Source organism: Pituophis catenifer, unplaced genomic scaffold (genome assembly GCF_029215685.1).
Source record: "Pituophis catenifer annectens isolate HBS135680 unplaced genomic scaffold, rPitCat1.0.hap2 SCAF_6, whole genome shotgun sequence".
NCBI lineage: Eukaryota > Metazoa > Chordata > Lepidosauria > Squamata > Colubridae > Pituophis > Pituophis catenifer.
The window spans coordinates 30900403-30924767 of record NW_027256886.1 but is presented as its reverse complement, the minus strand read 5'-3'; the positions used below and the strand labels follow the sequence as shown (position 1 = coordinate 30924767).

General features: G+C 34.7%; 1 protein-coding gene across 1 annotated transcript in view; it reads right to left on the bottom strand.

Moving 5' to 3' along the window:
* Positions 1 to 22183, bottom strand: part of FARSB (phenylalanyl-tRNA synthetase subunit beta) — a 34648-nt gene extending 12465 nt beyond the window's left edge. Inside the window, exons 1-15 of the mRNA XM_070945222.1 lie at positions 22109 to 22183; positions 21428 to 21483; positions 20212 to 20366; positions 17269 to 17341; positions 16830 to 16945; positions 16337 to 16487; positions 14916 to 15024; positions 13238 to 13308; positions 12684 to 12745; positions 12545 to 12596; positions 10815 to 10876; positions 4635 to 4842; positions 4157 to 4237; positions 2762 to 2854; positions 1785 to 1902 (exon numbers count right to left, since the gene is read on the bottom strand). Of these exons, the coding sequence (XP_070801323.1) occupies positions 1785 to 1902; positions 2762 to 2854; positions 4157 to 4237; positions 4635 to 4842; positions 10815 to 10876; positions 12545 to 12596; positions 12684 to 12745; positions 13238 to 13308; positions 14916 to 15024; positions 16337 to 16487; positions 16830 to 16945; positions 17269 to 17341; positions 20212 to 20366; positions 21428 to 21483; positions 22109 to 22166 (1465 nt within the window). The 5' untranslated portion in view covers positions 22167 to 22183. The remainder of the gene's footprint in view (positions 1 to 1784; positions 1903 to 2761; positions 2855 to 4156; positions 4238 to 4634; positions 4843 to 10814; positions 10877 to 12544; positions 12597 to 12683; positions 12746 to 13237; positions 13309 to 14915; positions 15025 to 16336; positions 16488 to 16829; positions 16946 to 17268; positions 17342 to 20211; positions 20367 to 21427; positions 21484 to 22108) is intronic.
* Between the last annotated feature and the right edge of the window lie 2182 nt (positions 22184 to 24365).

Genomic DNA, 24365 nt, shown 5'->3' with positions numbered 1-24365 from the left:
ATTTTTTTGCAAAATAGAAAGAAACTTATTGCATCATTCCATAAAACAATTTTCCTGCTTTCGTTTCTGTTTTAAAATGAAGAAACCAAGATGTTAGGAAAAATTACAGATCTTTTGTAGAGAGTTCAAAGTGCTGTCTGAAAAACCCATTCCATTCAGTTTACAAGGAAGGTAATCAGTGGGGGCTCTTTGGAACAAGCCAAGAAAATGTAACATGAAATACTAGTATATGCTGCCCCCTGGCAGCAAAAAATATTAAAACATATTTAGAAAAATTATTTTTCATACAGTATTGTTATCAGTACTTTAGCAGCAATAACTACACATTGATAACTCATGAAACAACTAATAAATGCCTGCAAAAACATTTCTCTGTTCAATGTTTCTGTTGTCTGGTGCTTGTTCTCCAAAATGTCCATTTTAATAGTGACATCATCAGGAGATAGTTCACTATCATATATTCATATATTGTACTGTAATTCAAGCTGAACATTCTACTCCATTGTTACTATGCAATGGACACACACTCAAATTACACATATTATTGTGGTGTGTTTAGAACTATCTATTAATGAAAAATATTTATAATCCAACTGACAAATGTTTACACAGTGTTAAACAGTACTGACCAAATACAACGGCCAATAAATAAATTTAGCTAAAAGTAAGCATTGGTGAAAACACGTGGCAACATAGTTTGGATTCTATTAAGTATGCTATTTAATAAAACTGTGATGGCTAACAAATGTCTTAGCTTTATGATTTTCAAAAGCAGAAGCAATGCCTTTAGAGGATTTTAGAATATACATTTAAAAACAAGTTTTTTCATAATACAGTATTGTAACAAAGGATCTCAAAACAATCAATTAATACAATAGCAATAGCACTTAGATTTATATACCGCTTCACAGTGCTTTACATCCCTCTCTAAGTGGTTTACAGAGACAGCCTCTTGCCCCCAACATGGATTCTCATTTTACCCACCTGGGAAGGATGGAAGACTTAGTCAACCTTGAGCCTGGTGAGATTTGAACTGCTGAAACTGCTGGCAGCCGGCAGTCAGCAAAAGTAGCTTGCAGGACTGCATTCTGATCACTGCGCCACCTCGGCTCTTTAACATTTTTTCACAAATTAATTTTTTATTAACCCAGCTTAGTTTCAGTGGTGGGTTCGCCCTGGATCAGGCGAACCGATAGCGGCGGCGGCGGGAGGCACTGCCCGCCCACCTGGACGTCTCGGTCCATGCGCAGAAGTGTCGCGTGTGTGTGTGCGTGCCCGTGAGCGAACCAGTAGTGACCAAAATTGAAACCCACTACTGCTTAGTTTGCATGAATCAGAGAGCTGAGATTATTCAGTAAAGCATGACACTGTAAATGGCTTAGAGAGGGCTGTAAAGCACTGTGAAGTGGTACATAAATCTAAGTGCTATTGCTATTTAGCGTAACATAATCCAGGCTAAAAATCCTACATTGTCTAAGTTTCTTGAAATGGGAAAAAAGATAAAAAGTTTAAAGGAATATATTTTAACAGAAATTAGAGGTATATTTTTTGGATCCAAAACTGGCAAGGATGTTTGAGATCCACCAGGGCTATTCACTTTGCATATATCAGTTGCTAAAAAAAACCCCTATTCTGGGACGGCATAATCATAACATAATCATATGTGAGCATAGAAAGAGAAGAATCAGGTCTAGTAAGGATACCACAATCTTCTACTATGGATGCCTCAGTTATGGTGAAATGACTTACATCCCTTACATTTACACTAATGAACATTTTCTTACCCATGGTGGAATCTTTCACTACAATATCAGAAATTTCAAAGAGTTTCAGAGGTAAAGGCATCTTTTTATTAGCTGTAACAGTTTTCAAGAGTCCAGGCAACAGTGTAGTCCGTGCTACCTATAAGGACACATAAGGTGCTTGATAAATTATACTTCCCTGAAGAGAAAAGCTGCCAGCATAGAATGGGTTTTCACATGGTTGTTGTTGGGGAAACAGGAGGAAAGAGTATTAAATAAGTAGGCTATTTTTCAGTATTTTGGTTAACTTAAAAGCAGGCTAATAATCTAATAAATATCTACATAATTCACCATAAATACTTATTCCATATTTCTCCCTGATGCAGCAGCTATTCTCATTCTTTATTATTTGTCAACAAAGCTCAGTATTAACAATATTGGCTCGTATTAAATAAACTGAAATATGGATAAAATTAAATATTATAAAATATTTTTTCCTTGACAAGTGAGAACTATAAAAGTACTGAACAAAAGTTGGCATGTTAATAGTTTCTACTTTAGAAAATCAATAAATAAGGTTGGGAAGAATATGAAGATGAATGTATTGTCTCATTCACAATCTTGCCCGCTGGCCAGGCATATTATGTATGGGTATTACACTCTAATATAATTTGAGTGGGTTTTTTTTCAAGATGGTTTTAGCTATGCTGGCTTCAGGAAAGACCCAACCTGATAAAGCTGAATGTTCCTGAGATTTATAGGAATTTTGGTTCCAAAACTGGAACCTTCCTCAAAATAGTCCCATTTTGAGAATCTACGATTGCTGACACAAACATTGCTGATAGTAATTTCCTAACTTTGGAACTTCACAAAAGTAAGGTGGGGGGAGGACTCAGTGATGTTACAGATGTACCCTCCCAGACAGGTATGATTCCTTGGAGGTCCTCCAGCAAGCTATTTTATGGAAAGGATTGCAACAATTTTTTTCAGATTCATACTGAAATTCTTGTACCCCTTACCTGAAATTCAGCTGTTTTGGGATTGGCTATATGTACAGCTTTTGTTGCAGAAATATCAATCCCCAACTTACTAGCGATGTCTTCTTGGGAACACTGGATATGGATATAGGAAGTCAATGTATTTAATCATGTTAAATTACAACTTAACTGCAAGAAGTAGATTTAAAAGACTAAAAAAAAAAGAAGGCCCAATCCCCAACAATGAGTTAGTTTTCATGTTACGGTAATACCTAATTTAGTAATATTTTATTACCTTCAGGATTTTAATTATCGTTGTTTAAGGAATAACAATTTTTATAACACTTTAGACTTAAAAAAAAATAATTTGAAACATTGCTGAAAAGATATGGGACCACATTACCAATGCCGCTGGGCTATTACAAAATTCTTTCAGCACCATTCAAGTAGGAGCAAAGCCACTAAAAATTGGAACCTCAAACCTCCATTAGGATTGTGCGTGTGCATGCATGCAGAGATTGTCAGGATCAGCTTATAAAACAACTCAGCAGTTATGTAAAATGATAGGCTTTAATAAGTTGAAGAGAGGTATATTACATGCACACCACATGCTGCAAAATACCTATCTGAAAGGAGTTGTAAAACTTTATCTTCCATTTCTTATCCCCAGATGAATTATCTGGAACTATGTTACTGTCAATAAGCAATAAGTCTATCAGGACAACTGTGGCTGTTTCAGTGCTGAAACTTAAATTAAACTTAGCAGTTTATTACTATAGTCTTCTTGAAGTTTCTTCAAAAAAGCCATATGCTTTGTTCAAAGCAAGTGAGGCTGCTAGCTCTTGCAAAGAGGCTTTCATCATTCTGAATACTCAGCAAGTGACTCATTTAATTCAGCGGTCTCCAACCTTGGCAACTTTAAGACTTGTGAACTTCAACTCCCAGAGGTTCACAAGTCTTAAAGTTGCCAAGATAGGAGACCCCTACTTTAATCTACTGATGTCTGCTGACATACATATTAGTATTTACCTTACAAATAAAGACACTGAAGGTGGTTTGAAACGCTTCTTTTTTTAATAAAGGTAACAACTGAACAGTCACTGTAGTTTGAATTTTCAGATGTTGAAAATAGTGCAAGAAAACTAACTCTCATTCTTTGAACATGCTGAAGCTAGTTTGCGTCTTTATCAACACCATTCCTCACAAAATAGGAATATTATGATTTCTTCTTGTGCTCTAATTAGTGAAGACAAAATAAATCACTGCAACAATCACATTTTACTATTAGTGTAGCATCATATATGAAATATATACTGGAGATATTAAAAAATCAAGGCTTCACAATTGTGGAGTGCTTCTGTAGTCTATCTCTTTTTAGGATGCAGTACCCTCTAATGAAATCTTATTTTCAAGAAACAGAATCTATTATACACATACCAGAGCAAAAGTGAGGGCTTCAGTAAATCCTGCAGCGGCCAAATCTTGCCTCAGAAGTTCTGTGAGTTTATTGAGAGGAAACTAGAAGAGAAAATAAAAGTTCTTTCTGCTCAATGAATATCATATATTTATGGAAATCACTGTTAGTTTACCCTTTAAAAAAAAAAGAATGGAATAACACCAAACAGTTACATCTGGTCTCTGCAGAGGAAATGCAGTTCCCAATTAGAGATGGAATATACGGCCTCCAGGTTTAAACCTTGCCTTTCTGGAAGCCCATACATTGCAGATCTTTTGAATTTCTCAGATCAGTTAGGCATCTGTTTTGTATCTTTGCTATGGTAAACTCCCCTTGCTACAAGATATGACAGAAAATGTTTTAATTCTTAGGCACAGTTTCCTTCTACAAACTCTTCTGGCATACTTCTAGCCTTTTAATTGACAATACAGACTATTTACTTTGAGGGTGCAATCTTACTTGATTAGCTATGGTGTACGTTTTTGGAATCGTCATCTGAATGTTATTATAGCCATACGCTATTGCTGCATCTTCTATGATATCACATGCATGGATAATATCAGCTCTCGTAGGTGGGATTTCAACTTCTATATTGTTCCCATTCCCTATGACGTGTGACTTCAAACACATTCTAGTAAGCAGCTTTGCAAGGCTTGATGGTGTCTCACTAAAACAAAACACAAAAGTAATTTTTAAGGAATGTTTTGGAAAAAAGTATGTACTTTCATCAGTAACTTTCAAGCATTGTAATTCAACATAGCTAGGTACTCTCATAAATCAAGCCCGGACATGAAATAAATATTATCAGAGATACAATACAAATCCTGATGAAGCTAAGCAAGGTATAAGTTCATTAGATTTTTTAATAAAAATATACTGCCCTGTTGCTTTCGAAAGCTGGCATTTTCAGTGTATACAAAATGCTTTCCACTTCCCAATCAAGTTACCCTTTATACCTTAATATACAGCTAATAGAAAATCACCAACAGATGCATAAATGGTTTGGGTTTTTTCTATTAATCCAAACTATGTAATATGTTCTAGAAGTTGGGTTTTTTAAAATAATTGTTTTTTAAAAGAAGATATAAGATAATACAATAATACCAATTCAACTTAGAAAGAAAAAGAGAGAATAGAAAGTACAAGAAAAAAAAGGGGGAGGAAAGAAGAGAAAAGAAAAATTTAAAGAAGTGATTTCCGGTCTTCATCCTAACAAGTACAAACATAGTGATTTTTCACTGACTATAAAGTTACATGTTAAGTATCTCTTCTTTTCACAACTCATCCTTATCCATGTGAAAATCAATAATATTTTAGTCTTACTGCTAACAAAAAGTATGTACAGGATTCCCAGAGTTTCATAGAAGCATGTCTTATTTTAACTTTGGTCAAACAAATTAGCTTTATACTACTTCCTTTTGTTTCTACCAATCTTGATTTTTAATTTACTTAGATGTTTCATAGAATTTATTTCTCTTCACTTATTCTTTATGCATCTGAAAGAGTTCTTCGAAGCTTTAGCAAACTCTTTTGTAAATGACAGATTGCATGACTGTAAGGAGTCATTATCCAGATCACACTCTTGAATTATTTCCACTTTAACTGTCATCTCCATCTTAAAATCCACATTTTTAAATTTTTTCCAGAATTTTACCAATTTCTTTATATTCTAATATTTCTGCATCAGATGAGGTTTGCTTTACCTCTTCATCCTGTAGATCTTCCAAGGTATTCTCTTTCACGTCTTAAAGACAAAGAACTTTGGGAAGCCGTTGAGAAAAAAATGCTTTTCAACTTACAAGTTCAAATTGAAAATTTAGATTAAAAGTTTGATAAAATAACAGTGCTTCTAAATCAACCCAAAGATGATACTCAGAGACAAGTAACAGCATCTAAAGCAGATTCACAATTGGACAGTTTGGAATTTAATGTGTTACTGGTGGATTTGAAGACAAGAAGTTTGGTTTGAAAACAGCAGGCTTGTTGGAGAAGGTTGAAAATGGCATGGATTTTAAAGACTTAGAATTGACAGAACTGCTGAGTAATGAACTGGACTTTCTTAAGAAGACAGAGATTTAGGAATGGAATGGACTTATATCCAACTGAAAAAGGTTTTTTTGAACAACAAATGCTGTGGAGATATCTACAACAGAAACTTATGATTTTGATGAATGAGATCCAATTGTTTGGAAAGATCTCGATTAAAATTAAAAATTTAAGGAAAAGCTTTATTCTTAAAAATCAAATGAGAATGTTTGATCCTACATGGACCGAGATAAGAATTGTGGTGGTTTATGGTAGATTAGAAGCCATTGTTGACTTTCTGTGACTGACATACAATATATATTGTTAACAGACTGCTCTGAAGTTTATATATATTAGACAGTATCATGTCAAATTGCTTGGGTCGCAAGGGAGGAAACTATTATATGTGAAATATATTTATCAGTATTCAACTAGGAGGGACAATCTATGTAGTCCACTAACCCCTGCTACTTTTTCCTACATTCTTTTTTTAATGTCTTATTTAGTTTTGCTTTGTTCTTATTTTTTTTCTTTGAGTTTATATTTTAAGTGTGAATAAAATAAAAAAAACTTACTGCAAAAAAAGGTTTTTTTAAAAGCATATCAAGTGGAACAACTAGTTGTCTTAGTCCTTAAAACCTTCTTGATAAAATTTGTTTTTAATTATACAGAACACTCCATTAGGAATTTAGATGATGTAATTCAAAAGTTGACAAAAATTCTTGTAATGAATTCTCAATGAATGAAGTCAATCTATAACTATTTTAATGTTTACAAAAAAGAGGGAAGACCAAGCTGGTTAATTTACAACCAATTAGCTTATTAAATATTAACAATAAATCCTCTCTGCCAAATCCTGTTAAAATAAATGTGTTGACTAAATGATCCAAGTGAAGTTGCTGGCTCAGGAGCAAGACAGTTTTAAACCAGATCAATCAACTTTTAAGCAATGTATCATTTTAAATCTTCTGGCAGGAAAATAGTCCAGCTGCCAAAGAAGAATTCTCTAGGCAATTATTCATTGCATTCCTAAAGAGAGTTTACGGAAGAAACTGGCAGCCACATATATAGATCACCATTTACTCTGGCTGACTATGATTTATGATTTATTAAATATTTATAATGCTTTATTTATTTACTTTAATTTCTATTCCACTCAATTCCCAAAGGATCCAAGCATCTTACAATAAACCAAGGTATATGATTAAAGCCAGGAGAAAAGGAAAACAATCACCAATCCTCGCAACAACCTAAGTGCTATGTTTGAAACAGGATGACAATCAGTTAAATTTTGTCCAAATGCTCTCTTGAAGAACTGTCTTTTAATAGCTCTTTGAATGCACATTAAAGAGAGGAGGTATGAGTAATTAAAATTCTTGTCTGAAAGGCCTCCAATCTATACTGAAATACATTAGTTTTTAATGATAATTCTGATAGGTAAAGGTAAAGGTTCCCCTCGCACATATGTGCTAGTCGTTCCCAACTCTAGGGAGCGGTGCTCATCTCCGTTTCAAAGCCGAAGAGCCAGGGCTGTCTGAAGACATCTCCATGGTCATGTGGCTGGCATGACCCAACACCAAAGGCACACGGAACACTGTTACCTTCCCACCAAAGGTGGTCCCTATTTTTATACTTGCATTTTTTATGTGCTGTCAAACTGCTAGGTTGGCAGAAGCTGGGACAAGTAACAGGAGCTTACCCCGTTACGTGGCACTAGGGATTTGAACCACTGAACTGCTGACCTTTCTATCGACAAGCTCAGCGTCTTAGCCACCGAGCCACCAAATTCCTTCCACTGAGCCACCGGGTCCCTGATACTGATTCTGATACTGCAGTCATTAAATTGTTTCAATTCAAAATGCTAAAGCTTTTGCTATATAATGCTCAACTTTTCATCTACAAAGAAACACTTATTTTATAAACAATTCGGTTGAAATTTATAAAAACCATGCCACATGGATTTCATTAATGAAGGTATGTTTCTATAAGGTGCACATGAGAATTAGTTGCTTGAAATACTACTAAAACTACTTTAGGGGATGAATGCTTGGTTCAGGTTATCTTCATTGAGAAGTTGGACTTGGACTACAGAATGAAACTTTTACTACTGTTAAGGAGCCATTGATAGTATACTTTCTTTCCATTTTACATACAAGAGGATGTATATTAATGAATTTAACATCTAATTCTCAGAGATATTGGAATTCAGGAACATCCCATACTCAGGTCTCTCCGTTCACGGTTAAATGAAGCCATTGTAATAGTTTTGTAATCTTGCTGAGTTTTCCATTGTCGCACATTTGGCATTCAGATAATATTTCCCTCTACTTTATTTAATATATAGATTGGCCTTAAATATAGGTTAAACACTTTGTAGCAGCAGACCAATCTACCAAAACTCCTATGAAAGTTTCCAGATTATGCTCAATTATGATTGCTAACAGAAAATGCTGAGTTTGAATGTCTAAACTTCAATGATCTTGTGTTTATGTTTTCTTTTTGTTTCTGATTATTTACTTCAATCAATCAGTAAATAAATATGTGCTAAAGATAAAGAATAGGTTTACTGGATTAGATCTGATAACAGAGTGCCTGAAAAACTCTGTACTGAAATCTGTGTTCAGATAATTCAGGCATATTCATTTTATCATATTAATGAATGGACAGGTTGGAAAGTCTTGCCCACACTCACTATCAGCAACTAATTCCAATAGACTAAGATCTTTATCACATAGAAAGCAAAAATTCACATCCCTCCCTGTTTAAAAGGCAGAATCTTTGTGCTTGTGCAAGACAGCAAGCAGATCTCCAGAGGATGGGAGAAGATCAAGAAGCTGTGTACCAGGAAGGAGAGAAGGAGAAAGCTGAGATCATTCTCTTTTAGCCCCAAATTAAAGTTTGGAACTTCCAGAAAAACAAAAAAGCATATCTAACAAAATTGAAATCAGAAGGAAAATCTGATTAAGGACTGTTATTTGGCAAAAAACTAGACAATTATCTAATTGGAACCGTATCAGGTTTAATTTTTGCTTGTGTGCTATCATTTTTATATCTCTGCACAATTTAAAAGCCTTGACATTCTTGTCAATTTGAACCAAACTTTGAAAGATCCTGGGCTAAGCCTTAAAGGCCTGTTAGCTTTTACTAGCAGGAAATTTGTGACACCTTGTAGTCTGCTAGAATTCTTATATTTACATTTATATATTTACATTTATATATTCTGCCAAATCTTTTTTCTTGTTAACCCCATTTATTTTGAACTCTTTCTCTCTCTTTGTCTTTCATACTTTCTCTTCAGTAATTCTTCTATTTTTACTTTCATAAGTTTCACTTTTTCTTCCAGAAAAGGTCCATTTTTTTCCCTTCAGGATCCTCTCTTGGCATTAAAAGTAATTAGTTTTTCCTATGTTAGACCTTATGTGCACCTTTTATCTCTCACTAATTCTATGCATATTTTATTAGAAACAAACCAATCATATATTTTAATTTAGATTCTTTTCCTTGCCACATGTACAAATGAATAAAATGATGCTTAAATCATGTATTCAAAATAGATCTTTTCTAAATAAAAACTCACCAAGTGTCCCAACGTTTATTTAGGTCTCTTGTTTCAGTCACAGATATTCATTCATGTCATCTAATTTAATCACTTTGTTCCCAGGATTACATTCTCTCAGAATATTGTGCATTTTTTCTCCTCAGAAACCTGGTTCTTTACTTGTCACCATTTAGTGGAGTATAACATACAATTATCATTAACAAATCAGTTTCCAAGTTTATAAACTACCCACAACATTCTTAGATGCCAATTAATTATTTCTGGGATATACTACCATTCTATTCATGTTTAAACTTACACTTTTGATTCCATTAAGGTATCTATCAACTGAATTCTATAAAATCAGGCCGTCTATAATCAGATGTATTATAACATTTTTCTTTTGCTCACAGTCACAAATACACAATGTATCGATCTTTTTTCATTTCATTCATGCTGTTTACCATTTACCTGCCTTATAGTCCTAGCTGCAATCTTCTATACACCGAGATCATTGCCAGATGATCTCGGTGTATAGATGGGCCTCATAGATGGGCCTTCACTATCCATCATGCTTTTGGCAATCTGGCTTTGTCATAGAATTTTTTTAAATAGATAAGTTATAGATTAGGTGTCCCAAACCTAAATTGTACTTATGCCACAAGCAGCATTCTCTGCTCATGGTAAGAACAATACTGAACATTTCATTTTGATCAGTATGCCACATGCACAACCAAAGCCAGTTGTCAGGGTTCCAAGTAACAGTGTCAACCGTGGAGCCATCTTGGAACATCTTTAGGGTTGCCACCAGTTTTATTCTAAGCATGCTAACAATAGGATCTCAAATCTAGAGACTACTTTGCAAGCTATCCTATTTACTAAGTTGTGATTTAATAGTATTACAGTTTGTAGAACAAACCAAGAAGTCTGGTTAAATAATATACGTCTAATGAATTATGATCAGTCTTGCCTGCTCTTATAAAAATTACCATTGGCTAGAACCAATCACACAAAAATCTTATCACAGATGCCATAAATAGCACTCTATATGCATTTTCTGAAGAAAAAGAACATACCTAATTCCTATCTTCTTGTTAATTATTTCAGGTTTTATCTTTTCACGACGATAGGGCAGCTCCTAAAAGATGATGACACAAGAATCATTGCTCTCATATAATTAGACTTGCTTCTAGAACAAACTTAATTTTCAACTAGGTATTGCTAATAAGAGTTTTACTATTTTAAAATATTAGTAGTAATCATTATTAAACAATGTAATCAATTTTCCTGACTAAACATATGATAGCAATTTTTTCATAACCATCCATCATATGAACAATCATTTAACATATTAGCATTAGATATGCATAAAATAAATAGCTATACATGAATATAAACAATTCCAGGCTTTTAAAAGTTTCTCCAGTATGCATTGCCAGGCAGAGAAATGTCAAGAACTTATTAACATCTTCCTCCATGTAACTAACTACTTGTTATAGACAGGCAAATCACCTTCTAATATTTGGAGCAATATTGAGTTATTCATGTTCTGGAACCTGCTGTTACTGAAAATATGTGTACTTTGTTAGTATATTATATGTTATATATTTTGCATTGGCTAAGAATTGTGTTATTTTTCTTTCAATATATGCAAGATCCAGTGTTCTGTTTTTCCACTCTGTTTTTTGCAGGAAGATCTTCTCCAAAAGATCAGAAGAATATCTCTATTAGAGGTTCTCTGAGAGGGAAAAATGTCTGCTTCCTTAGTTAAAATATAAGAAATCTGAGATTTCAACTACGCTTTGGATTGTAATTATTTATTTTAACATATAGACAAAAAAACTCTTACAAAATTTATACATACATTAGACATAAGCAAACATTTTGAACCTGGGAAAACATAAGTATTACCAATATATGCTAGATGCATTTATAAAATGGTATGCAATAGGGAACTTAGTTCTTTATTAAATGACTTCCAGTGGATGGAGAATATCACAAAACAATAGGTATCAATAAAAATTTTCAAATTAAAACTATTTGGAATTTGAAATAAACTGTTTGGAGTGCCAAACAGCATTTTTAAAGGCAAAACTGCTCTCTTGAACACTTCATTATTTTTTTTTAGTTCAAAACATTTCCAAAATATAGCCTCGCTTGCAATACTGGCAACTGATTTACACTTCAATACATGGAGCATTCAAAATTAAAAATGATTCAAATTTGAAATCCAAACAGAACATTCATTTACCAGAAGACAAACTGAGTTTCTTTCCACAGAACTTTCTAATTCACCAGGATGCTCTTTACCACTATCACTTACTTCTGATTTTTTTTTAAAAAAATCTTAATTCTATTCTACAGAATCAACATCCTGAGGACAATGCCCATGCTTTGGTAAATCATGAGTGAAGCAATTTAGTTCAGATAGACTATGAAGTTAGAAAATGCACTGCAGTGGAAAGTGCTACCCATTTGGTACAGTAACACTTTAAAATATACCTTGGGCAACCAGTATATTTTAATATATTAAATAGAACAGTGTGGGAAATAGTAATAATACCATTCACTAAGGAAGATCTATGAACTCAGAAGGAGTAATAAAGACAAATGTCCAGAGTTACTTTCAGAAGACTGACTGACTGACTGACTGACTGACTGACTGACTAAATAAATAAATAAATAAATAAATAAATAAATAAATAAATAAATAAATAAATAAATAACATATACTAGCTTTCCTTTCCAAAGGTGTTCTGATTCTAAAATATATAAAAACTCTTATGTTAGCTTTTATAATACTCACTGGAAAGATGTAGCTTTTTCCATTAGGATAAGTTACTTCTACTGCTTCAACCCTTAAAAGAGAGCAAAAACACACAATTACAGCAGAGGCTACAACAAACATGCATACTGTTATAAAAGGAAAAGTCAGACTAACTCACGTGAATGGCTTATTGCAATATTCACTGAACATTGTAACCAGGATATCGAGTACATTTTTTGCCTGAAACACAGAAAGCATACCTATTTCTTAAATTAAAATATTTAATTATTAAATACTATAATTTAAGTAACCGTATTAAATTAATGAATGTTTTAAATACAAAATTACAATATCAGTTCATAAGAAATCTTTAAAAAATTTATTAATTTTCCAAAAATGTCCATGAAAAACTGGGCAACTAAATTACTAACTAAACCAATTAACAAATGAAGTGTCCACATGTCTATGAAGCTGACAAAAGATCCAAACTCTGAGTAGTTCATTACATTATATACATTTATATCCATTTTAATTTCTAGAGACATAAAAATAACCCTACAACTGATTGCTATGATCCAACATTTTCAAATCCTTTTATAAAGCATCAAACTTACTCCTTATATTCGCTTTGAAGCAGGTCACATTTCTAAAAACAAACACTGATCAGTTTTAATTTTTTTCTGTAGGTCAAGATTAACTTTGCTCAACATTTTGCTGGTCAAGGGTATTTACCTTGGTAAGATCTGTGGCTGTACACTCAATGAATACATTTCTAGTTTTGAGGCTAATTTTTGAATGTTCTCCTAAAAAACAGAAATACACTGGAATTGAAGATGCAATTTTTTGTGTTCTTGAATTTAAAAGACCGAGGTTTACAGATCTTTCTATTGAATACTGGAATTAGAACTACAGTACTAGAAAACCTAACAACCAGCAAAATAAACATGCATGCTTAGATCCAAGTGATCTTTCTTTAAATGAACAAGAATTTGCAGGTTCGGTAGATTATTGTTTCTCCTTGTTTATAGCTGTTCATAATTTTGTACCAGGATATTTGAGAAGACTTTGAAACCCAGATGTATAGACATGATTACACCTACATTATTTTGGGGACCAGGCCCTGCAGCTGAAACTACTAGTGAAGGTTGCAATATAGTCAGTGGAATGTTCTACATTTGCCATAATTTTGTAGTAATAATATAGTGGTAATTTGCATAAATATCATGGCTTTTCTAAGAAATCGATATCATTTGAACTGCAATAAATTGCAAAAATTATTCTTTGAAAAATGAAGCAATACTGCCTATAGCTAAAGACAACATTGGTGCATCTATGGATAGATTATTTATATTTCTTTGAAACATGTTGCAGTATTTATTGAAAGAACATGCAGACATATATTAAGCTTAATCCCAGTCAGTTCTATGTTTTCGCAGGCCAGAATCCCCAGTTTCTATGTCATGAGAAACAAACTACAATTTACTGCTGTCCAGAATTCATTTAACTATGTTGTTTTATAATAGGAATTAATGACTGCAATTTCAGCAGTATGCAGTAGCGGTTTTGCTTCCCCATCTGTAAGCAAGAATTCTGAAATTCTGGCTTCCTATGAAGTACAAATGCACTTTCCACGAGAGTTCACTAGGAGCCTCAATCTGTTCCATAATGGATTTTTGTGTTTTGTTTGTTCTTTACTTTATAGAAAGATACTCAGTCTCATTTTAAAATTACATTCTTGAGAAATCTGTAACCTTAGAGCTGTTTTAAATGATATGTAGAAATGCATTTTACAACAATACCACATTCATCCTCATGGAAGTGAGCTTCTGGTTATCTATGATGTTTCCCCTATTTTCTTATCCTGGGAGCTTTTCCCAAATATGTTCCAGTTGTACAGTACATGGGAAGGATGCAGACAGAACAGGAATTCAATGTGCCAGTTGCATCTAGTCTGCTGAGTAGATTATACCTAAGTGTACATATGAGAACCTTGGTGCTTTCTGAACTTGTTTTCTTGCATAAAATTCATTATCCAAACTAGCTAACATCCTCAGTGCTAGTTTGGGTAATGAAACATCTGCAAGAAAACAAGCAAGTTCAGAAAGCACCAAAGATCCTTTATGCCAACCCTGAGCTAAAAATATTCTCCTTTATTAGTACATATGAGAACTTCAACCAATTTAAAATTTTATAAAAAGTTTATATTCCATTTTTGTTAAAGAGATCAAACAGATCTTGAGAATATATTCAAAAAGCATGAAGAGGTTCTTAGAAACAGGAAAAAAAAATTCTTATATTGAGGAGTATGTCCTGAAATAAATACAACAAGTTTCAGACTATAACAGTATGCCATTTCCTATTTCTTTCATTTAATTGAGGTTAAAACAAATATTGCTAAGAAAAGTCTTACCATTAATTATTGGTGGCATTGAGAGAACAACACCATTGCTATCATAGATAACTGGATAAAGTGATTCATTTTCAATAATATGCAGATAGTGTCTAAGATGGCTATCCGTCTAAAACAAACAAAAGTTAATGTTCAGAAACCATTACACAGTATCATCTTATAGTATCTGTATAATATACATTAAGCCCTAGAATAGATGCGTAGATGTTATATATGAATGATTTTTTTTCATTGGAAAAAGTCACTATATACTAGAAAGGTGATCGGCAATTCACTTATTTCCCAGTATATTCCTTATGGCACATTCATTATTCAAAAGTCTATGAGCAGATATGAAATTAGAAATAGAATTATCTGTAAAAACTCAACTGGCTTTCAATTTATTGCTAATCTGTATAAAACAAGCAAACTATCAAGGAGTTTGAATGTTGACAAATTCATAACAGAATGACCATAGTGCAATAATTTTACAGTATCACCAGAAGAGAAATTTCTAATGTTATCCATTGTAGGCGAAAAACATTAAAAGCAGATTTTGTCTTACTGGACATTATATTTCAGGCCAATGTTCCAAAATTGTTGGCAAAATGAAACCAGTAAAGTAAATTTGATAGGGAAAGTATAGAGAAATACATGAAGGATTATTTATTTGGGCAGGAAGTTGGACAAGAAGACTTCCAAGATTCTTTCCAGCTCTGATTCTATGAAGCATAAGAAGATACATGAAGAGCAATCAGCGGAGTCTAATCCGAACAGCCATATAAGCAACAGCTACTTAGCTTTAGCAAGATTGCTACATCACAGGCTTTCAGATAGAACTATTATCTAATGTCTCCTAAATCACAAAGTGGGCTTACAAGCTCAGTTCTATGCTATGACATCTAAATAAACAGATCATAGTTAGGGCAAGCTCTAGTTAGGGCAAGGAACAACAGTAGTATGAGGTCAGAAATGAATTTACAAAAAAGAGAAAACCTATTTTAGCAATGCTCAAAGGTTTACTGGATTACTGCATGATCTAAGGCTTTCTACTATCGGCCAAGTGTTTTGGAACATTCCTAGTTATAAAAGCTGGATGTTAACTCAGTCCAGTGTATAATGCTGGTTACAGTTTTTCCAAATCTGTGAGTTCACTAGGAGCCTCAGTTACATTGTATTGTTTGTGTGTGTTTGGTTTTTTATTTTTTATTTTAAATTTGATTTATATGCCACCCTTCTCCGAAGACTCAGAGCGGCTTACAATGCGTTAAGCATTTTTCCAGGTTATAGACATTAAGTTCTTGTTTATACTTTCATGAGATGCTGTTTGCATGTATTTATAATTGTATTCATCCAGTCACTATGTTGAGATAAGTGGTCATATAAATTGTATCAAATCACAAATTAATGAAAAAATATCTAGTTGTTTTAAAATAACTTACCCTGTACATTTCCATGATCTCAGGAGCACTGTATTCTTTATCCTGATTCAATGGTTTGAATTTAATTTCAGGTGGTGGTTTAGCTGTATATATAAATGGGCCAGAGATTGTATCTAGATCATGGGTACCAATTGCAACTAATGATCTCTTCCTAAAAAGAAAGCAAAATGAATTAACATCTCTTCTAGATACCAAATTCCCATTAAACAGGGTACCAATAGAGATAGGGATAAAGTGACAGTTGTTATATTCTTGTATAATAAATATTATTCATGTATAATAAACTTTAAATATTACACTGTAACTTGCATCTGAAAAATGAATACACACATATTATATGCAGAAGTTTCCTTCCCATTTTACTTACATCTGATTTTTAAAATACCACATAAAAACAGTGTACTTTAGCATTTTCTTTTCAACTTAAAACACATTCTAATTCAATAGTTTTATTATTTCACTAAAAAAAAATCTTTTTCAGAATACAACTAACCTGCATATATTTTGATGCAATTTTTCCTGTAGGTCAATGAAACTATCATAGCGGTCTTTGACAAAAGTTATATTACGAAGAACTGCAGCCACAGCATAAGGACGGATTTGGGCAGTCTGCCATAAAATAGATATAATTATTAGTAACAGACAATTTGGATGAAAATATTAAATGCTCCATAAAGCAATCCATTATTTAATAAAATTAAGCCTTCATCTTAAACCAAAACATTTAAAATAACTAATTCTGTAGACTTTAAAAATGAGTATTATTTGTATTCTTTAAATGTCTGTATTCAAAGGAAGAGCAGTACTGTTGATCAATATAGCAACAATTTTATGCTTGTTGACTCTTAGCTAACCTCTACAAAAATTGACTTCAATTTGAAAAACATGTATTTACAATCTATGCATCAAGATGAGGATTCAACTATACTTACCTCTTCATTAATGGTAAGTCTTTGAATTTCACCATTGGGTGGTGTAATTTTTTTATATCGTGGAGCCCTTATTCTAAAATAATGAGATTTTAATATTAAAGATCAGTTTTGGAGGCAAATGTCATCTTAATGCTTCTTCCCCATCCAATCAATACCCAACTAGCACACAGAAACATACAAATACTTCCAGCATGATTCAAAAAGCTATTTTGAGCTTTAAAAAATAGAAATATTTTGCCTATCACTAGCAGATAATTCTGTCATTATTATCAATTCCTAATGATAATAAAGGATTGTGTCTTAAATGCTATTAAATACCAACAAAATGAAAATAATTTGCCATTAAATCTTTTCAGAAATTTGTTTTAATGAGTTTTGAATGAAATTTATTTCCATTTGTTTCATAAACATAAAATGTTTATGATTTAATGTAATATAAGATATTGTTTAAACAACAGGCAAACATAAATTACATGGGCCCAAAGCAGTTCAAGCAACCTGAATTTCTAGTTATTTCTGAATCTATCCTTTACTAGTACTTAGACATATACCACTTCACAATGCTTTACAACCCTAAAGCAGGGGTGAAATCTAAAATTTGTTACTATTGGTTCTGTGGGCTTGGGGAGTAATGTGAGTAATGTGACTGGGTGGGCGTGGCCAACTTTTTTTTTTTTTTTTTTTTACTTTTAAAAGCATTTTTTCTGCAACCTCGTCAGCTGAATGCTTTTAGAAGCCTCTGACAATCAGGCAACTCAGCTGGGATCATCAGAGGCTTTTAAAGGCATTTTTTTCCCCTACAACCGTGATGATGAACCTATGGCACGTGTGCCAGAGATGGCACCCAGCGCCCTCTCTGTGGGCACATAAGCCATCGCCCCAGCTCAGCTCTGCATGCGTGTCTCCCACCTGCCAGCTGTCTTCAGGTCTCTGCTGTGCATGCAGAAGGCATGCGCATCATGGGGGCCACACATGCCTTGCATTTTGGGGGGTTGGGCATGCGCGCTTTGGGCACAATCAGGAAAAGGTTAGCCATCATTGCACTAAGATCTTCATTTGCAGCACACAGCTAATTTAATTACTGAGAACACTTTGGGGGTGGAGTTGCAAAATACATAGAACCAAAAACTAGTCAGCCAACCTGAGATTACTTAATAATCCATACTGAAACTCGCAGTTAGACTAATAGCAGATCCCCCCCACCTCCCCCACTGCACATCCTGCTGCCGTCCCCATTTGTATTTGTAGACTGATACAAATCACTATTACTTTCACTGTTTTTTGTTTCATTGCTTTTACTGGAGTCATGGTGGCTCAGTGGATGGCAAATAAATAAATACGTACATACATAGCCACAAAAACGAACATAAAACCAAAGTTCCCTCTGACCAAGCTTGGAAATATTGCACAAAACTCGAGACACTAGACCTTTATTCAATCAATTTAAGTATATTTTACAAACCAAGACTTACTGTCCACTCAGAAATAAACTTGATGTTTACTTATTAAGACCTGATGCAATGTATTGCAATACGGGTAATCCTCAATTTACAAACATAGCAGAGTCTGAAAGCCTCTGGAGCCTGGGGAGGGCGAAAAACGGGCTTACCGGGCCCACCGCTAACCTTTTTGCCATCGCATGCATGTGGGGGGGGGTCACAGGGGGCATTGAATTATGGGTTTGGGTACACGCCCACGCAACCCCCCAGCACGACCCCCACTTTTGGCACACGGCGGCAAAAAGGTTAGCCATCACTGCCCTACAACCTCTTCGGCCGAAGAGATTGCAGAAAAAAATGCTTTTAAAAGCCTCTGATGATCCCAGCTAAGCCACGCGATCATCAGAGGCTTTTTTTTTACTTTTAAAAGCATTTTTTTGGCTGAAGAGGTTGTAGAAAAAATGCTTTTAAAAGTAAAAAAAAACAGCCTCTGATAATTGCACGACTCAGCTGAAGGGGGGGGGGGCAGGGATTTTTGTTACCGGTTCTCTGAACCACCCATTGTCATCGCTACCGGATTGGGTGATCTGGTCTGAACCGGGAGCATTTCACCCTGCCCTAAAGCTTTACAGTCAGCATATTGCCCTCAGCATTCTGGGTCCTCATTTTATCGATCTCGAAAGGATACAGATAGACCTTGACTTACAACAGCAACTGGGACAAGGATTACCATGATTAAGCATTATGATTTTAGAGTGTGATTTCAACATGATCATATTGCTTAGTGATGACAATCCCAGATTATTGGTTAGGAAGTAACAGCAGTCCAAGGTAAGAAGAATGGTGTGGCACAGAAAAGGATGCCCTAGGATCACCAGTGCAGGCTGCATATGAGATGGGAGAAGGTTTGGGAGACCTTCTGTAGGCCATGTGCAAGTGAAGGAAAGCCTGGGGATGGATGGCACAGTGCAGTGTGACTATAGAAAGGCTAGTGGAGTGGATGGAGTGACAGGCAAAAGCATGGGAAGTCTGGGGGTTGATGGCATGACATTTCATTGCACAAATATAGGAAAGCCAGAGAGATTTATCAGTATGACTTGTAACCTTTTCTGCAAGCTTCCCCATTGACTTTCTTGTGGGAAGCCAAAAGGAAAGGTTGCAAATGGCAATTATGTACATAGCAACGATTGTAAGCACAAGCCAGATTCCAAACAATCAAATCATGATTATGTGACCAGGGGCACTGCGCCAGCTGGAATATCAAGACTGGGTTGTAAATACCACTTGTTCAGTGCCATCGCAACTTCAAACAGTTGCTGAACGAAGTGGTTAATAAAGTGAAGACTATCTATAAAGTGTAAAGTTTGGATTATTAGGTAGGATTTGTTGCTAAAGCACAAACACATAAAAATTATTCAGGAGCTGAGATGTTACATCTGAATGCTTACTTATAAGTCTAATACAGCATTTAATAATATTAGTCTCAAATGTCATAGAGTATTACCTCTCTTTAAAAATCTGAAGACCTCTGACTAGGCCTTCCAAACAAAGGAGATCATATCGATTAGCAGGAACATCAATTTTATACAGAATGGTTTCTGATGCACCCTCTGCTTTTCCATCACCTTTTTCTTTGCTTATTATGTCCTTCTCAGAAGTCTAAAATAAAAAAAAAAGTATAAAGCATATTATTTTTTAATTATACACTGCCCAGAGTCATATTCCAAGTGTGGCCTCATCAATGCAGTATAAGGTGGTACTATCACTTCCCTGATCTTGATGCTTTCTCTCTGTTGATGCAATCTAGAACTATGTTGTCTTTTTTGGCAGGTGCAACACATTGCTGACTCATATTTAAGCAGTGATCCAATAGAACACCTAAATGCCTCTCACAGATACTTCTGTTGAACTAGGTACTTCCTATTTTATATCTATGCCATTATATTTTCTTGGCTAAGTGCAGGACCTTATTTTTTACATCACAGAACAGCATCTTGTTAGATAGGGCCAATGCTCAAGTCTGTCAAGATCCTTCTGAATCTTGAGTCTATCTTCCAAAGTGTTGGCAATTCCTCCAAGCTTGGTGTTGTTTGCAAATTATCCCCTCATCTAGATCATTTATGAATATGTTGAAGAGCCCCAGCCCAAGACAGAACCTTGAGGTATCCCACTGCTTACTTCCCTCTATGTAGGTGTAGCTCCATTGAGGACTACACACAAATGCAGTTGATCAGTATTTTCCTGATCCACTAATGTAATCACTTTATAAAAAGAGATAATAAAGTTTGTCTGGCATAATCTGTTTTTAATAAACCCATGCTGGCTTCCAGTAATCACCTTGTTCATTTCTAGATATGCAACAGATTATTGAAAAAGGAAATAATAGCATAATTAGAACCACTCTGTTTTCATTGTTAACTAAAGTTTTTTTTACAAAACAGAATCTTGAAGAATTAGGGAAAAATGCTTAATATGACTCTTGCATTACACCCAGGGGTGGGTTCTACTTACCTTTACTACCGGTTTGCAATGGGGCCGTGCGTGCGTGCTCTTCTGCAGAAGCGTTCTGATGACATTGGGGTCAGTGGGAGGAACCTCCCACCTGTTTTACTACCAGTTCTATAGAACAGGTGCGAACCGGGGGCAACCCACCACTGATTACACCTCACCCATTCCATCTACAGTAAGTCTGCAATAAATATAACAGTAAAAATACTTACAATTTCATCAAGTTCCAAACCAAATTCAAAACACAGTTCATCAAATTCTTCATCAGCTGCAAAAAAAAAAAAAAAAAAAAAGCGCTTTTACGATTGGTTATCTATTAAAGTGAAATTAATGTATCTTTTGGAAAAAGATAACTGATTTCATCTTAATATTTGGTTAAATATCATTCAGAAGGATTTCAAACCAACAGGAAATGATGCAATTTCGATAAGCAACCAATGTAATATCCTTCCATTTTCATAGCTATGGTGGGCTAATGATCTTTATTAATCAATAAGTAAGGTTGTTTTTGTCTGGCTTCCTGTTGGAAAATAAAAGCCCCCCCCCCCTTTACCCTTGTCACTTAACCTCTCTCCAACCTGGTACAGGCTGAATGTGCGGGAGTACAACTGCCAAGTCCACACCAGACACGGACTTGGTCGAAAGCAGCGGAGGCTGCAGCCCATCGTATTTGGGTAAGCACCAAATCAGGGCAAGATAATGTACCTTTTCGCCCCTGAGCTCAAAGAACTTTATGGAAGCTCCATTATGCTCCGAATCTACTAAGGTGCTCCTTTCTTACCCTTAACCGAGCTGCCCCACATCTAGTGCAAAATATCATCGTAATGACCTCTTTCCCCACCTCTTCTGACCAAAAGACACGCTCACTACAAGCCCCCAAAGCTTTTCCTTACTGTAGCTCCTTCCCAAGGCTTGAAAAAGCAGATCTCGCTTCACGCCGACAGTCGGCATGGCTCACTAGCAGTTCCTGCCAATTACTTTCCTTCGCGGCGCATGTGCTAGGTTTGCTGTCACTAAGAAAGGCCCCAGGACTTCAACTCTCTGACGTTAAGGACTGGTGCCTAAATTTCTGCCCGATCCAAATTCTACTTTTTTTTTTTTTTGCTACCTCTTCGTTCGAAAGTATAAAAAAAGTATAACGTCCGTCAAAATCCTGTGTTCTTAAAGTGGTGAATAACCCGGCAGAGAGAAACTCGTATCAAGTTTGTTTTGCGTTGATCAGGGTTTGCCGCGGACAGCTAACCATTCCACTTTATCAGCCGGAAAAAAAGGGAGACGTTTTGGTTTCTAGATTTACGAACAGTAAATGGTGTAGAACGGGCTTCGCCCTGGCACCGTGTGTCAACTTGGTAACAAGAAACAAAGTGTAAATTACTTCTTGCATGTAAATTAGTGCAATCTAACATGTTGGCGTTAAATTGAATACTGGCTCTGAGATAGGCAGGTACAGAGGTGTAAATTAATTTAAATAGAATGGTTGGATTTTTGTTTTGTTTGTTTTTTGCAATTTCAAATGGGTTTATGAATGGGATTGTGTTTATTTAATTTATACTCCTATTTGCTTTCAGCATACAGTAAAACGTACCTGATAATTTTATAGCAGTGTTTTTCAAACTGGCAACTTTGAGACGTGTGGACTTCAACTGTAGAATTCCCAGCCAGCAGAATTACGAGGATTGAAGTTCACACATCTTAAAAGTATGAGATATGCAGCCCCGTGTTGTTCAGTAAATTTGGTTTCACAGAAACGGAATTGCTGCCTTAGAATCTAGGTGCACTTATTGATTCACGTGTATTACTGCTCGGGTTTGCACATTTCATAAACTCATGATATTGTTAGGCAGTTTGTTAAGAAAGTCTTATTTAGATACATTCAGGTATCGGAGTCTCAAAAGGATTTACAAGGCTTGGATGTAAATCTCTCTAGCACTTCTTTTTTTAATTATTCAGGAATCTCAGAGTATATACAGTATGGGCAGAGAAAAAAAATGTACAGGATGTTTTGGGAGCAGAAGGTTTGTTTGCAATCAAACGGTGATTTTATTTAGTGATGGCATGTGCACTGTAAGCTGTAAATTCTGCTTTACAAAGCACAATAGTGGACTTTTTGCAATAAGGGGAGACATAATAGACGTGAAAACTGTCATACAGAAAAATGGATACATTTATTCAAAGTTATTCCAAAAGCAGGACAAAAAAACAATTGGATAAAATTACAAAGAAGTAAAATGTAGTTGGGCATAGGAAAAAATTCTTAACAGTGTGGACTGTTCAACAATGGAACAATCTGCCTTGGGAATTTATTTGTTAGATTTATTACCTTTATTAGAGAGATTAAACATTTCTCAGATAATTCAGTTCATTAACATGTTCAAGGTATAATATTAATAATATACTGGAGAAAATCTATCCATCTGCTTGCTAAGAGTTGACCCTGACTTGGCATATGACTAAAATTTGAAAACACACATAGAAAAGAACATAAATGATTACCCAAAGATAACAATAAATAAATATATGCGGCAATTACATTTTAAGTGTTTTCCTAAATAACTTGGTTGTGAGTATTAAAAAATGCTACTAAATTTCCCTCATACTTCAAGGGAAAGGGTAGTCTACTGTACAGCACAGTAGCAGAGAAGTAGCATGTGTAAGTCGTCTTCATGAAAATGGGAGACAAGCAACAGATTCTGCCAGGACATTTTTATGGTTCTAGACCAGCTTAACAAGTCTTGAATATACATTGGATATACCTTGGAAACAAGATTTGTAGGACTTATATAATATTTATTTATTAAATCGTGTAACAATAATATTAAGCTCATAAGATATTGGCATAATTACATTTTTTTCATGGGAAACTTTTTTTTTTTTTTTTTTACAAAAATAAGACTGAAAAAAGTGAGACTGTTTTAAAATTCTGAAAATATTATGTGTAGTTATGGGTGCCAGTGATGGGCAGCATATACAATGATAGTTACCATCACTGGTTACCCCTAGGTTTGCTTATGTAACACTTCTGTTATGCAAGCTTCACTGGCTAGTTTCTTTCCAAGTGCAAATTCAAGGTGCTGGTCAACACCATTAAAGCTCTAAATGGTACAGATTACCTGTGGGACTGCCTTTCCCTAAGAACATCTACCCTACCAG